Genomic DNA, 17021 nt, shown 5'->3' with positions numbered 1-17021 from the left:
TAAGAATCTCCAATACCTGTAGCAAGTGTTGAACTGTAGTGTATGCAAACTTCCCTTGGTTCACAAATAAGTTGATTTGTTCAATACTCTGTAATATCTCATCATAATCATACTCAGATAATTCTTTTAAACAAAAATCTTTATTTTCCCTAGCCAGGGAGGAAAGTTCATTAGTAGTTTCATAAGTCCATTTAACTCCCCTGAAAGACAATTGCATTTCATTATCTGTTAATGGCAGAATCTCATTATAGGTCTCAGTCGCTAAGGATAACGATTCTGCAGATTGGACACGTTTCTTAGAACGTTTGCGTTTTGCCTTTGACCTTGCGGTTTTTGGTGATTTATTCAAAGCTGCAGGAAAATTATCAGTAACACTTTCTGCTTGCTGCTCATTCTTGCAAGCAATTGAAGGAGCAGCTGATTGGCCTGCTGCCAGGAGTTCATTTAGAGGAAAAGGCAATGGATCTATGCGCAACCAGTTATGGATCACAAACGCTAGAAATTCCAGTGGTCTCTCTTTCAAATCGGAATGATTGAGAACATCAAATGCCCACTGGAATAATTCCCCTTTAAACAAAATATAACTTAGTTGGAGTGCCCAGGTTGAAACAGGAGTCGCTTGGAGATCAGGATTGGTCAGGAACCTGGCACATTCAGAGAAAAACTCATTTTCTGTTTCAGAGCTAAGTTCTTCAAATTTCTTAAAGGAACAGGAACCATAATTAACAGTGTCATACTTTCTGGGAATCCCCCCCACAATGGGGATTGGTAATGGGGTTTTCATAATGTAAAGCTTGGTGGTGTATTCTCCACAGTCAGCATGCAACGCATGAGCTGGCGTGGAGGAGGTACACACACTAGCACCAGGAAACAGGCTATCCCTAGTATAGTGGAGGGGAGGACTGACTCCAATAGGAGATTGTGGCGCACAGAGCCGGTGCAGATCTGACAGCCACAAACAATGCTTTCGTTATAACGTCTCAGCGCAAAGTAGCGCTGAGCGCATAAACCAGAACTGAGGAGATCAGGACAGGTAGACAGAATGAACGCTTGCTAGCTAGCGGCTACTTAGCGACAGCAAGCGTCCAAAACCAGACAGACTGGAATGAGGCAGCCAATGCGATGCGGCGATGGCGTGCCTCACAAAGACAGGACAGGATAGTCAGAAAATAGCAGGATTAAGATAGATGAACGTAACACAGATAAATATACAATAAGTATGTTTTCCTAGCGTATTACAATTACAGCTATCAATGAAACTATTTGTAACGTCTGACTAACATATGTATATATCGGCAATGAACCGATATATGACATAAGCAGGAACGCTGACTAGGAATGGATTAATACAGGGAACAGGACTCAGAAGGATTCGCTATCTCTTCGCAGAGATGAACGCAATCCACAAACGGTAACAGAACAGGATTCAGAAGGATTCGTTATCTCTTCGCAGAGATGAACGCAATCCACAAACGGTAACAGGACAGGATTCAGAAGGATTCGTTATCTCTTCGCAGAGATGAACGCAATCCACAAACAGAACCAGGAGCAGGGTAACTACCTCAGCACGGGTGGTCACGGTACGCGCAACCTACCAAAACGTGCTGGAAGCTGACTAACTGCACACAGGATATAAACAGTTCGTGTACGTATACATCAGCGACACTGATGTATCACGTAACACAAATACAAGGAAAATAATAAACGTGCTGGTATGCATATATATTGGCAATGAACCAATATATGATGCAAAGACCAGCAAAGTATCTTTAATAACAAGAAACACGATCGGGGGCTAAAGCGACAGCAAGACAGGCTTAAGCTGAAGCTATGAAAACCCAAGGAAACCCTGCAGGAAGCAGATCTTTATACTGAGGCCATCCAATGGGAGCAGACATGCAGATTCCCACACAGGTGAATGATAATCAGTCACAAGCTGACAGCAGGGAAAGACAGACAAAGCTATGCAACTTGCATGGAAATAGATCAGAACTGCCTGAGCTGCAGCACTACTACTTCCAGTAATAGCTGCTGCAGCAGCGATCATTACAAAGGCATTGTGCGGTCCGGCCACTAGGGGGCTTGTGACACCAACTTCTAAAGTCAATATTGGAATTGCCATCCACTGCCTTGAAGAAATCCTAACCTAATAAAGCTATTTTTAAGTCTGAAGGTAAATGAGAAAAATCAGTGCTATTTAGAAAGTCTCCAGTTGAGAGCTCCAAGTTCTCTTCTCCCCTCCAAGTTAAAATCAGACCATACATTTTTATTATCAAATCATGAGAATGAAAGGAGTTATACTTGTGTGTGTGTGCATGTGTGTGTGTGTGTGTGTGTGTGTGGGGGGGGGGGGGGGTTGGCAATGTTAGATTGGATTGTCTAGTAATTGTGAAATCATTTGGTGGAGATACCCTGATTCTTCAAGAGATCATGATCCATGGCCGCAGCAGGACCTTACATGAGTACCATATATACTCAGCTATAGGTCAAGAAATTAGAGACTGACTCACAGTATAAAAGTAGGGGGGTCGCCTTATCTGCGAGTAAGTCCTAAATTTCTCCACTTATAGCCTGTATGTGGGATGCTGCCTCCCTTTCTCTCCCTCCTCGCAGCGCTGCTTCTCTGATCACCCCCTCCCACCCAATCATCTCTGGAGTCACAGAAGAGAGCAGAGGGGGACTCTGCTTTCCTGCTAAGTCCCACTGACTCCCAAACAACTTAGCAGTATCTGATCTCCCCCTGAATGCAGGAGAGTTTTCTTGCAGTGTCCAGAAATGGATATTCGGAGCTCAGGAAGAGAATATTAAAGCAAGTTGGCTATCCCAGCTTGCATCTCTGGAGCCCTCCTCCCATGTCCCCCCATAGACTCCACATGCCATGCATGCATGGGAGGAAGATTACAAGCTTCTCTGCCAACCTACTCTGTGCACAGCTGTATGCCTGGCTGGATCCAGACTGCAGAAGGGATTCTTGAGATCTGTGGGCTGTTTTGCTGATCAACAAGCCCGAGTGTCAGCAGTCAGCCTGGGTGGAATGCACTGCAGGCTCAGGCTTAGGCCTCTCCAGACTGCGGGCAGTGCAGAGCTCCCATCCCGTACTCCTGCTGCTGCTGCACTCTGGGTGAGGCTACAAGGTGGGTGGGGGTCAGAGTAGCTGACAGTGAGAGGCACCACCCCTTTAGGGGGTGGTAAGGGGGGAGGTCAAAGCAAGAGAGGTTAATGGCTGCATGTGGGGCCCTGGAGGAGTTAAATGCAGCCATTAACTCTTCCTGGTCCTCAAGTGCAGTCATTAACTTTGCTGGATAGACTTATATTTGAGTGATTAAAAAATTCCAGGTTAAGAGGGTCAAATGTTGGGGTCGACTGATACACGGAGTCGACTTATATCCGAGTATAAACAGTACTTTTCATGTAAATATATTTATAGTATGCCAATATTGTGCTTTTCTATACTCTTGTTCTTTATATATATGATTTAGATGTGATTGTAATGTATGATTTAGAGCGATTTATTTGATATCTAGCTGTAAGCCCTTTTATGATACGTTCTTTTAGGCACAATATGGACCTGAAGAAGTAGGGTAACACCCAAGAAATGCGGTATCTTTGCTGTGCTACTACCAGGCATGCTCAAATCCGACCCGGGAGACATCCGGATAGTTGCTATCCGGATATCTCCCAGGAATGCTGTGCGGGGAAGGGTGGGGGGGGTGTCAATCTTACCTGGATGACGTGTTCATCGGGTCCGTATGTGTCGCCTCCCACCATGCGTTCCAAGCGCCGCATTCGCCGGTCACGTGACACAAACACTTCCTCCTTCAACCCGGAAGGAGGAAGTGTTTGTAGTTATGTGACCGGCGAATGCGACGCTTGGAACGCATTGTGGGAGGTGACGCGTACGGACCCGATAAAGACGTCATTCAGGTAAGATTGACCCCATGCCCACCCCCCCCACCCCCAGCAATCCTGGGAGATATCAACTATCCGGATGTCTCCCGGGTCGGATTTGAGCATCACTGGCTGCTACATTTTGCAGAAATACCTGTTATCTCCATGTGAAGTAAGTCAACACGCCTCCTTTTTAGACTGTTTTTAACTATTTATTCTAATTTTGAGTGCCTCCTACTTCCTCACAGCCATTGAGATGCCATTTTACTGTAAGACATACTTTGAACCATAGTGCAGGTTAATCTTAAGCCTTGTACACACCAGGGGATTTCTGTTGCCCAGCAGGAATTGGCACTCGATCCCTTGGGGACACACTAATTTTGACACTGTAATGATGAGTGATTAGCGTCCAGGTTACATAGTTACTGTCATACTCACCATGCTGGTCCCAGCCAACATCGCAGTGCGCGTTTCCTAACACGCACGGCAATTCTCAGGGTTTTATTGCCCTTTGTCAGCTGCTTCCGGGTCATCCACATAGTACGCATGCGTACGCAAGGTCTTTGGCACACGCGGATAGATTTACGTGTACTAACACTAGGTGTTATGACGTACACATGCGCAGAAGGTTAGCGGACATTTGTACGCATGCGCTGCGTTTTGGCGCCAGAATTCCCTATATAAGCAGCCTAAGGAGCCTCTAACTAATACCCTCTGACGAAGGGACCCCCCGAAACGGTGCTGTCAGGGTATTATACCTCTATGGGACATTGCATTGCCATATGCTGAGTGCTTGCTACTTGCATTTAATACATGTATTATTGCTTTCTGGTATGCTGTTAGCTGTTCAATGTACTTTGCTGCTTACAGAGGCTGCATGTCTCTAGGGGGATTGTGTTGTTTTACTCCAGTGTATCCCAGTGTATACTTTTTCTGTACTCTATGTGTCATTTGCCTAAAACGGATGTAATTTTTGATACATTTTCAATACAAATCTTTATGCAACTTACTTTGCTGGTGTGCGAGTCAATATTGTTTTATTACCTTAAGCGCAACCTGGTGGGCACAAGGCAGCGAAGTTCCTGAACTCCCCTCAAGGGGGTGTGGGTGAAGACCCGTGGTCACTTAGACTCTGTGCTTGGGTGGTCCGTATCGCAGTGGGGTGGTCAACAGCTTCTGCATCCTCCACATCCTAACAGTGAACAACAGCCATAATGGATGCTGCAGGAGGTCAAGCTTCAATTGACACCTTATGTGAGATGATCAACCAATTACGAATTTCAGTTGAAGAGGTCCAGAGGGGCTATGCTCAGATTCAAGGACAATTATCAAATCCTCCTGCCGCACCTGCTTCTGCTTCAGCTTCATCTTCAGAATCGGCACCACCAGCCCCGGTTCCAGTTCCAGTTCTTCCGGTCGAGATTCCTGTTCCTGCACCTGAACCAAAACTTCCTCTTCCTGAACGTTTCTCTGGAGACCGGAGCAAGTTCCGATTGTTTCGCAGTGCCTGTTATCTCCACTTCACTTTGATGCCTAGAACGTATGCTCAAGAAGAGATTCGAGTTGGGGCTATTATTTCACTACTGCAGGGCGAACCTCAAGCCTGGGCTCTTTGCTTGTTAGAGCAAAGACATCCAGCTCTTAACAGTACCACCACTCTTTTTTTGAAGCTATGGCTGAGGTGTATGATGATCCTGGTCAAGCGGCTACTGCAGAATCGGCTCTCCAATCCCTTAAAGGGAACTGAGCACATTCTCTTTCAATGGAATCTCTCCTGGCATAGAAGCTGCCATGTTCCCCCCTCCCCTTCTCACATTCCTTATTTACAGAAGTCAGAGATGCTATCTTGACACATTGACACAAACTCGGTGTTTGAAGAAACAGTCCTAATTACTAACCTCCTTTGTTGTCTAATAGCATTGTTTACCTCTTGGTAATTAGCCCAATAAAACAATTAGGGACCTGAAAGCTCTGCGGCCGGGGACGGCCGGGCAGCCCTGCTGAAACAGGGTAATTAATATACTTTAAATGTAAAATACAAGGTAAAATGAAAGTTTATTTTAATAATGAAACAGATTGTCGGCATGCATTTTTCATGTGCCATAGAAATGTCCTGAATGATAAAAAAAGGTGCTCGGTTCACTTTAAGCAAGGCAAAAGACCAGTGGAGGATTATGTCACAGAATTTCGTAGATGGGCCAGTGATACCACCTGGAACGACTCTGCTCTCAGGTGTTCTGTCTCGGTCTTTCTGATCTTCTAAAGGACGAGTTGGCTTGAGTTGGAGTGCCTGACTCGTTGAAAGAGCTCATTCATCTCTCTATACAAATCGATCGACGTTTCAGGAAGAGACGTCAGGTGAGGTCAGGAACTTTTACGTCCCATCTGGACTCCTACGGGGCCTGCTCTTCCACCTACTTCTATCTCTCCATCAAGTGATGCTCCTGAGCCTATGCAACTGGGTCTGGCCCATCCCTCTCTTTCTCCTGAATAACGACAACGCCACAGATCTTTAAATCTTTGCATGTATTGTGGGGCGTCTTGTCATTTCCACCAAAACTGTCCTGTGAGACCCCCCCCCCGGTAAGCAAGAAGTATTCTGCGAGAAGGAGAGTCTTCTGGTGCAACCTACATCCTCTCATATACCTTTATCTCTTTCCTTACAGGGGCCCAGAGGAGAGACTTTAAAGATTGATGCCATAATTGACTCCGGAGCGTGCTCCTGTTTTTTAGACCTAAATCTTGCTTCCATGTTTCATCTCCCTGTCCGAAGCAAGACCCGACCCCTGGACATCCAACTGGCGGATGGTTTTTCTATTCATTCGGGGCCTGTTACCACAGAGACTTTGCCTATCCTAGTAACTATTAAAGAAGAACATCAAGAGTTTCTCTGCTTTGATCTCATTCCATCCCCTTTGTCCCCAGTGATCTTTGGAATTCTTTGGCTAAAGACTCACAACCCTACTATTAATTGGGCAACTGGGGAAGTCCAGCTTCGTTCTGACTACTGTGCACGTTTTTGCCTACCACAAGCAGGTCTTCCATTTTGTATGGACTCTGATAAAGTACGTCTAATACCTCCAGCTTATCATGACTTCCTTGATGTCTTCGACAAGAAAGGTGCTGATACTCTTCCGCCTCATAGAATCTATGACTGCCCCATTGACCTTCAACCTGGAGCTGCCATTTCCTTTGACATAGTCTATCCCCTGTCTGAACCTGAATCTCAGATCTTAAAAGACTATATTGAAGAAAATCTTAAGAAGGGGTTTATTTGACCATCTACTTCTCCTGCAGGGGCTGGAATCTTTTTTGTAGAAAAGAAGGACGGTAGTTTCCGGCCTTGCATCAATTACCGTAATCTCAACCAGATCACGATTAAGAACCGCTACCCTCTACCTCTTATACCAGATCTCTTCCAGAGACTCCGTACTGCCAAGATCTTCTCCAAGCTAGATCTCCGAGGAGCTTACAATCTGGTGAGGATTTGAGAAAATGATGAATGAAAGACTGCCTTCAGATCTCACTTTAGGCACTACGAATACTTAGTCTAGTCCTGCCCTTTGACTTATGCAATGCTCCGGCCACGTTCCAACACTTCATAAACGTCATCTTTCGAGACTTCCTTGATGATTTTATGGTGGTATATCTCGATGACATACTAGTCTTTTCTCCTTCCTTAGAAGATCATCGTAAACATGTGAAGAAAGTTTTAGCCCGACTACGAATTCATGGACTTTACGCCAAGCCTGAGAAGTGTGAGTTTGAGTGTTAAAATATTCAGTTCCTAGGTCTAAGAATTTCTACTCAGGGCATCAAGATGGATCCCCAAAAGGTGGCGGCCATTCTGGAGTGGTCCGTTCCCTCTGACAGGAAGGCGGTGCAACATTTCATCGGCTTTGCCAATTTTTATAGAAAAGGCCTTTGTGGTAGAAGTGGACGCCGCTGAAGTAGCTATTGGAGCAACCCTTTCACAACGTTTTGGGCCAAAGAATATTCTCCACCCAATCGCCTTCTTCTCTTGTATTTTGAGTTCTGCAGAAAGAAACTATGATGTTGCTGATAGAGAACGTTTAGCCATAAAAGCTGCTCTTGAGAAATGGTGTTACTTACTTGAGGAGGCCCAACATCCTTTCCTCATCTTCACTGATCATAAAAACCTGGAGTACCTCCGTTCTGCCAAGAGATTGAAGCCTCGACAGGCCAGATGGGTGTTATTCTTCTCCCGATTTAATTTTCATATCACCTTCCATCCAGGTTCCAAGAATTCCAAGCCTGATTCCTTGTCCCGTATGTTTCAAGACAAATCCCTTTCTGCCAAGACTCCTGATACCATTCTGTCCTCCCATCATGTTTTGCTTATTCAACCAGAACTTATTGATCTAATAAGACAAGTGACTCCCTGCCAAACTGCTCTCCCCGACTTAGTCATTAGGGATGGACTCTTTTTTCATCAAGACAAGATCTGTGTCCCTCCTGAACTCCGTCTTCAAACTCTACAGGTTTGTCAGGATAATAAACTGGTTGGCCACTTTGGGACTACTAAGACTTTTGAACTGCTACAAAGAACTTTCTGGTGGCCTGAAATGAAGACAGACAGTCATCAATGTGTTCTCTCTTGTGACACTTGTGCTTGGTCCAAGAGTTCCAGAAATAAGCCATGGGGTCTCCTAAATTCCCTTCCGATTCCAACACGGCCTTGGGAAGGAATCGCCATGGACTTCATCGTTGATTTACCTCCTTCAGAGGGATTCACCACTACTCTGGTAGTTATTGATCGCTTCACAAAGATGGCTCATTTCATTCCATTAAAACTTCTACTGCTGAAGTTTTTCTTAAAGAGATAGTTCGTTTACATGGTCTTCTATCTGACATAGTTACTGATAGGGGAGTTCAGTTTACATCCAAGTTTTGGCAAGAGCTCTGCAAGATTTTGGAAATCAAGTCATCGCTATCTTCAGGATATCATCCTCAAACTAATGGCCAGACTGAGAGGACCAATCAGACCCTTGAGCAATATTCAAGATGTTTTTCATTAGTCTCCCAAGAAGATTGGTCAGCTCTTCTTCCTACAGCAGAATTTCCTTTTAACAATGCAGTCCATTCAGCCACCAACCAGTCTCCCTTCTTTTCCAACTATGCCTTTCATCCTTCATTTTGCCTAATGTGTTTACATAAACTGTTGTGCCTACTGTCCAAGAGAGAATTACCTTTTTATCTGATAACTTTAAGAAATTACAAGAAATTTTGAATAGAGTCACAGACTCATCAAGAGACTTCTGCTAATAAGAGACGCAGAATTAGTCCAAATTTTTCTCCAGGCAGTTTAGTATGGTTGTCTACTCTCAACCCTAAAGGAATACTGTAGGGGGGTTGGGGTAAAATGAGTTGAACTTACCCGGGGCTTCTAGTGGTCCCCCGCAGACATCCTGTGCCCGTGCAGCCGCTCACCGATGCTCCGGCCCCGCCTCTGGTTCACTTCTGGAATTTCAGACCTTAACCACTTGCCGACCGCACGCTTATACCGTGCGTCGGCAAAGTGGCAGCTGCAGGACCAGCGACGCAGTACTGCGTCGCCAGCTGCAGGCTGATTAATCAGGAAGCAGCCGCTCGTGCGAGCGGCTGCTTCCTGTCAATTCACGGCGGGGGGCTCCGTGAATAGCCTGCGGGCCGCCGATGGCGGCTCGCAGGCTAAATGTAAACACAAGCGGAAATAATCCGCTTTGTTTACATTTGTACGGCGCTGCTGCGCAGCAGCGCCGTAAGGCAGATCGGCGATCCCCGGCCAATCAGCGGCCGGGGATCGCCGCCATGTGACAGGGGACGTCCTGTCACTGGCTGCACAGGACGGATAGTGTCCTGTGCAGCCCAGATCTCCCGGGGGAGCAGGTAGGAGAGGGAGGGGGGAGAATGTCGCCGCGGAGGGGGGCTTTGAGGTGCCCCCCCGCAACATGCCTGCAGGTAGGAGCGATCAGACCCCCCCTGCACATCATCCCCATAGGGGGAAAAAAAGGGGGGCGATCTGATCGCTCTGTGTGGCCGCGGATCTGTGCTGGGGGCTGCAGAGCCCACCCAGCACAGATCCAAACAAACAGCGCTGGTCCTTAAGGGGGGGTAAAGGGTGGGTCCTCAAGTGGTTAAAGTCTGAAAACCACTGCGCCTGCATTGCCGTGTCCTCGCTCCCACTGATGTCACCAGGAGCGTACTGCGCAGGCACAGACAATACTGGGACTGCACAGTACACTTCTGGTGACATCAGCGGGAGCGAGGACACGGCAACGCAGGCGCAGTGGTTTTCAGACTTTAAAGTCTGAAATTCCAGAAGTGAACCGGAGGCGGGGCCGGAGCATCGGTGAGCGGCTGCATGGGCACAGGATGTCTGCGAGCGACCATTAGAAGCCCCAGGTAAATTCAACTCATTTTCCCCCGACCCCCCTACAGTATCCCTTTAAGCTCAGGTGCCCTTCCAAGAAGCTAGGTCCCAAATTCATCGGACCCTTTCCTGTTGAAAAACAAGTTAATGCAGTCTCTTTCAGGTTAACTCTAATTCTCTTTGGGTGCACCTTGTCTTTCATGTTTCCAGTTTAAAAAAAATATACTTCTAGTAGGTTTCCTGGGAGGTCTCCTCGTACTCCATTGCCCATACTTGTTGATGGTGTCAAGGAGTATGAGGTTGAACGAATTTTGGATAATTGGAAGAGGGGAAGGTCTATTCAGTACTTAGTTAATTGGAAGGGTTTTGGTCTGGCCGGAAAGCAAGTGGGAACCTCTTCAGAATATCCATGCTCCTAGGTTAATTCAAGCTTTCCATCACAAATTTCCTGGTAAGCCTGGGGCTGAGTGCCATACTCACCATGCTGGTTTCAGCCAATATCGCCGTACGCGTTTCCTAACGCGCGCACGCTTCGGCAATTCTCTGTGTTTTATTGCCCTTTGGCAGCCGCTTCCGGGTCATCCGCATAGTACGCATGCGTACGCAAGGTCTTTGGCGCACACGGATAGATTTACGAGTACTAACACTAGGTGTTATGACGTACGCATGCGCAGAAGGTTAGTGGACGTTTGTACGCATTTGCTGTGTTTTGGCGCCAGAATTCCCTATATAAGCACTCCTGCCCATAGCCACAGTGCTGTTGTTTCTGACAGTTCTGGATGAGCCCATGTATGGTGAATCCCTGCTCTGTGTTGATTACCCATTGTGACCCTTGGCTTGTGACCCCGACTCTGCTTGATTGCCGCCTGCCCCGATCTCTGCCTGTGACTTTGATTCTGCCTGTTATCCGCCTGTCCCGACCTTGGCTTGTGACCTCGACTCTGATTGCTTTCCACCTGCCTCGACCCAGGCTTGTGACCCTGACTACATCTCTGCCTTCAGCTCCTGGATCTGACGCTCTGATCTCTACACCGCAGTGTCATCTGTTCTCCAAACCACTGTGGGATTACCTTAAGCGCAACCTGGTGGGCTCTAAGCAGCGAAGTTACTGCACTCCCCTTAAGGGGGTGTGGGTGAAGACCCGTGGTCACTTAGACTCTGTGCTTGGGTGGTCCGTATCGCAGTGGGGCGGTCAATAGCTTCTGCATCCTCCACATCCTAACAGTTAAATCGTTATTTCGGTTGAAAAAAGACATACGTCCATCGAGTTCAACCAGAGAACGAAGTACAACACCAGCCTGCTCCCTCACATATCCCTGTTGATCCAAAGGAAGGTGAAAAACCCTTACAAGCAGTGGCGTAGCTATGGAGCTGTGGGCCCCGATGCAAGTTTTACTTTGGGGCCCCCCAAACACTAATCGGAACAATTGATACGGCGCACCAAAACCTGCCAAGGACAACCACAGTGTCAGAGGTGCAAGAGGGGAATGGGGAGCAGTTTGTTAATGATTACCACTATTCACAGTATCTATACAAGTCATAATTATGAGCACAGGACCAATATAGAGCTAATACTGAAGTTGAGGGAGGGTCCTTTGGGGCCCCCTCTGGCTCAAGGGCCCCGATGCGGTCGCAACCTCTGCAACCCCTATTGCTACGCCCCTGCTTACAAGGCATTGTCCAATTAGCCCCAAAAGGGAAAAAAATTCCTTCCCGACTCCAGATGGCAATCAGATAAAATCCCTGGATCAACATCATTGGGCATTACCTAGAAATTGTAGCCATGGATGTCTTTCAACGCAAGGAAAGCATCTAAGCCCCCTTTAAATGCAGGTATAGAATTTGCCATAACTACTTCCTGTGGCAATGCATTCCACATCTTAATCACTCTTACTGTAAAGAACCCTTTCCTAAATAAATGACTAAAACGTTTTTCCTCCATGCGCAGAACATGTCTTCTAGTCCTTTGAGAAGGCCTAGGGACAAAAAGCTCATCCGCCAAGCTTTTATATTGCCCTCTGCTTTTATATTGCCCTCAGAGGTTAGTGACTCGTTTGCCTGGGAGCAGAGAGAGAACAAGCAGTGCATGATGGAGTGGATTCCCTTGGGAATGCGAGAGGGGAGAACAATGCGATCAGGCAGTGCACAGGCTTGGGGATTGCTAAAAATCTGGCATCTAAACTGACTCATTATATATTCGGCTGGGGTGGCCTTTATCGCCTACCACGGACAAGTTTAAACCAGTGTGTGTTGTCAGATAAAAAAGGCCAGCAAACAGTATTTCAACAGATATTGCTGTGTAGTATCTATGTGTTAGTATGCATACAAATGGAAAGAAAAAGCCTGGCACTAGATGTCCACCAAAGGGTGTATGACTTCACCGGATTTCGTACTTCATGTTCTCAATTGTGCACTCAGAGGCAAGCATGCATATGTGAAGATGAAGAGAAGGAGGCACTAATTGTTGCAAAGAAGGTACCTTTAATCCAGGGTGGTAGGATACATCGGGATGGAATGGGGGTGAAGGAGGCCTGACAGCTGTTTCGCTTACAAAGCTTTCTCAGAGGCCAATAGAAGGAACAGCTGTCAGGCCTCCTTCACCCCCATTCCATCCCGATGTATCCTACCACCCTGGATTAAAGGTACCTTCTTTGCAACAATTAGTGCCTCCTTCTCTTCATCTTCACATGTGTTAGTATACAAATGGAAGGCCAGGCAAACCATCAGTAGAATTATTAAGTATCATATCTACGGCTAGCTTAACTGGCAAGCTCTGGACACAAGAAATGCAAGCCAAATAAATAAAAAACAATAAATACCACTTGCATTTAGCACTCATGTAAAAATCAATTAGTCTGTCAGGAGAATTACAAGTACCTGATCTCGCTCTTTTTCTACTTCTTCTAATTGTACCATAACTGTATTCATTCGATGCTTGTACATCTCACAGTCCTTAGAAAGTGTAGAACATTTCAGCATCAAGTCTTCTTTCTCCTCCAGGTACTAGAAAAACATTTTTACAAGCAATGGAAAGTCATTACAGAGAATAGAATGAATTGCAATTAAAAAATATTTCAGCAATAGGCCCAATAGCTCTTCACTGTGCACACATGGTGTAAATACATTTTCTATATTTTAAGTACTTATATCTACTATACTGGATAATGTATTTCAAATGCAGAGGGTAGCTCAGAACGTTGTCCTAATATATTTGTACTCCAAACTGATGGCGCTCAGCTTGACCGATGCAGGTAATATCAACACTATCTACAGATACCCCCAGCACCCCCCCAAAAAATAAATACAAAAAATTGGTATAGTAGTCACTGCAGGGCATTTTCTTATCACTAGTCTAATGAAGGTAATAAAGTCAAATGCATGAGGAGTCAGCCTACCAAAGGATGTACTGCATGCTATGACTTCCAGAGCTGTGAGTGATTAAAACCAAAATTAACCTTAAAGTATAGCGAACAGCAAGGCTGTCCACCATGGGCGGCACTACCCTGGGGCATGCTGGAGTACTCCCTTCCCCCCAGGATTCCCTGTTCCCCCAATGAATAGCCCTGCTCAGTAACATACAGTTAACAGTTTTGAGGCTTCAGCAGCATACAGTGAACAAAATAGGATCTGTAAAAAAATAGGATAATAATCCTGATTCAAACTGAGGAGGGTGCAAGATCTGGGGCATCTCAGCTGGTGGTGCCGCCACGTGGGTTGAAGGGGAGGCCTGTTCTACTTCCCTCTGCTACCTATTCTGTCCAAGGCCAGTCTGCCGTTGCTGAGCCTCCCAGCAAATGGTCCCGCTCCTACACTGGTCTGCAGCACCATAGCACCATTGATGCCAAGCAGAGCTGAAACTGGAATCCATGGACGAGAACAGGCAAACCGGATCTGTAATCCTTGCAGCCTTACAGGATCAGATTCGGCAGTGGCTGACGCCCCGAAAACTGGAGACAGGTGTAGTGGTGTCTCATAATGGTGCCAACATGCTGGCCACCATTTCGCAAGGTGACTACACTCACTTACCTTACTTGGCCCACGTCAGTGGTCAGTCAAGTGGTCAGTCAAGTGGGGAAGTGAGTGAGCATGCTTAAGTCCTGGATGAGGAGGCAGAGTTTGTGGAAGCGGAAGAGCCCATTGTACGGGGGTGGGAAGAAGATTCTGATGTGGAGCTGGGGCATGACGACAGTTCTGATAGCCAGGAAGAGGTGATTAATGGGAGACATCTCTTCCCTATGGCTTCGCACATGCTCCAGTGCCTCCGTAAGGACCCCCAGATTAAAACTCTAAAATCAAGGCTCGATATGTGGGCGGCCACCATCTTAGATCCCCGGTGCAAGGAGAAAATGCGGCAGTTCATACCCCCCTCCCAAGCAGACGCCAGAAAGAGCCAGATCCGGGATGCCCTTCTTCGTTGGGTAGAAGATGCGTTTCCTGCACCTGTATCCCGGGCCCAAGCTACCAAGCCTCATCATACTCAGCAAAAGACTGGTGGTCCCACTCCCAACAGCAGCACCAATAGCCAATCTGTGAACCTGCTGAGTATGTTGAAGGAATTTTATCAGCCAATGCCAGATACTCCCTCTAGCAGCAGCACCACCAGCGGACAAAGTGGTCACTGCCAGCGGCTGGCCCATATGGTGAATGATTACTTGGGGTTGGCCAGTGCTCCAGACAATATGGAGAGTAATGATGACCCCATGGGATTAGACAAAACAACTGGATATCTGGCCTGAACTCGCTCAGTATGCACTGGAGGTTCTGGCATGCCTCGCCGCCAGTGTTCTTTCTGAGCGAGTATTTAGTGCAGCAGGTGGGGTGGTCACCGACCAACAGACCCGTCTGTCCACAGACAATGTGGACATACTAACGTTCATAAAAATGAACGAGTCATGGATCAGTGATAATTACAAGGCCCCTCACACTGATTCATGATGATGATTAGACTAAATTACAATGTGCTGTTTTTCAAGCCTCAAAGGCTCTCCCTCTCAAACTCTACTGCCTATCACTACCATCGCATATTTTTGCATTTATATATCAAAAAAATTCTGTTTTTGCAGCAATCCGAAGTTATATCACTAAACCTATGCTTTTGGCTAATGACTACTCCTGCTGCTTTAAAAAAATATTGTAATGACTGCCGTGGAACCACTTCTAGGTCCCATGGCCTACCACAACTCCTGCTGCTCCAAGAATGCCGCGCAATACCACCGGAATGTAACGAGTACGGAATTTTGTTCTGACGGAATTCCGAATTTCCGTGGAATCGGAAATCGCCCTTTCCAATTATCCCTACATGATATTGTAGACCAAAGAACAAACTAGAAAGAGAGAACACAGATCTAAGGACTGAGCCTGAAACACAAATAGTGAGGGGAAGAAATAGAGTGGGGCCGAACCTCCGATTTTAGGTTCGCGAACGTCCGCGTAAGGTTCGGTTCGCGTAAAAGTTCGAGAACCGCAATAGACTTCAATGGGGATGCGAACTTTGAAAAAAAAAAAATTATGCTGGCCACAAAAGTGATGGAAAAGATGTTTCAAGGGGTCTAACACCTGGACCCCCAGGTAGAGGAGTGGGATACATGCCAAAAGTCCCTGGGAAAAATCTGGATTTGACGCAAAGCAGCAAAGGGCAGAAATCACATTGAATGCTAAATGACAGGCCTAAAGTGCTTTAAAACATCTTGCATGTGTATACATCAATCAGGTAGTGTAATTAAGGTACTGCTTCACACTGACACACCAAACTCACCGTGTAACGCACCGCAAACAGCTGTTTGTGTAGTGACGGCCGTGCGGGACTGGTGCGCACCATGGCGAGAGTGCAGGTTTTGGTGGCTTTACAGCCCATATGGTCGCCTGGCTGATGTAGCTGAATGACAGAACAGTGACTGTCCAGCTGATCAAATTTGGTCTGACCACAATGAGGCAACGACCTTATTATCGTGGGTGTGCCCCCCGAGACACTCATCTAGGCGCCGGTCATTGCTTCATTGTGATACGCAAGCCCCTTCACCACGGCAAGGTAATGATCACGAAGGGGAATGGGCGCATGTACATGCCTTTTCTTTTGTTGTTGCAGCTGCCCGCAGTGCAGCCAGAAAAATTAGGCAGTCATGTACACGCACCAGAAAAATTATTACAGCGGCCGCTGCTAGCAGCGGCCTAAAAAATTCAGCAATCCGCCTGGAGTCCTGGACCCTGTTGGTGGTGGCGGAGAAGGTAGTCAAGCGGCCTGCAGGCAGACATGCTGTGTGGAGGGACTGGGAGCGACTTAGTCTTCTTGGGGCAGGCCAGGCAGCCAGTCACACGGCGTGCAGGCAGAGATGCTGTGTGTGCGGGGACTGACTTAGTCTTGGGGCGGGCAGCAGCCCTCCGGGATCCATGCCTCATTCATTTTGATAAAGGTGATGTACTTAACAGTTTTGTGACTTAGGCGACTTCTCTTCTCAGTGACAATGCCTCCAGCTGCTGCGCTGAAGGTCCTTTCTGACAGGACGCTTGCGGCAGGGCAGGAGAGAAGTTGGATGGCAAATTGGGACAGCTCTGGCCACAGGTCAAGCCTGCGCACCCAGTAGTTCAAGGGTTCCTCATCGCTGTTCACAGCAGTGTCTACATCCACACTTAAGGCCAGGTAGTCGGCTACCTGCCGTTCCAGGCGTTGGTGGAGGGTGGATCCGGAAGGGCTACGGCGAGGCGTTGGACTAAAGAACGTCCGCATGTCCGACATCACCATGAGATCGCTGGAGCGTCCTGT

The 17021-nt window shown here is 47.0% G+C and overlaps 1 protein-coding gene across 1 annotated transcript in view; it reads right to left on the bottom strand.

The window, feature by feature from the left end:
- Positions 1 to 17021, bottom strand: part of CARD11 (caspase recruitment domain family member 11) — a 586831-nt gene that overhangs the window by 321261 nt on the left and 248549 nt on the right. The window contains exon 7 of the mRNA XM_068244905.1: positions 13139 to 13264. Within this exon, the coding sequence (XP_068101006.1) occupies positions 13139 to 13264 (126 nt within the window). The remainder of the gene's footprint in view (positions 1 to 13138; positions 13265 to 17021) is intronic.

The sequence above is a fragment of the Hyperolius riggenbachi genome, chromosome 7 (genome assembly GCF_040937935.1).
Source record: "Hyperolius riggenbachi isolate aHypRig1 chromosome 7, aHypRig1.pri, whole genome shotgun sequence".
Taxonomy (NCBI): Eukaryota; Metazoa; Chordata; class Amphibia; order Anura; family Hyperoliidae; genus Hyperolius; species Hyperolius riggenbachi.
Note: the sequence above shows the minus strand (reverse complement) of the source record. Positions and strands in the feature narration are given on the sequence as shown.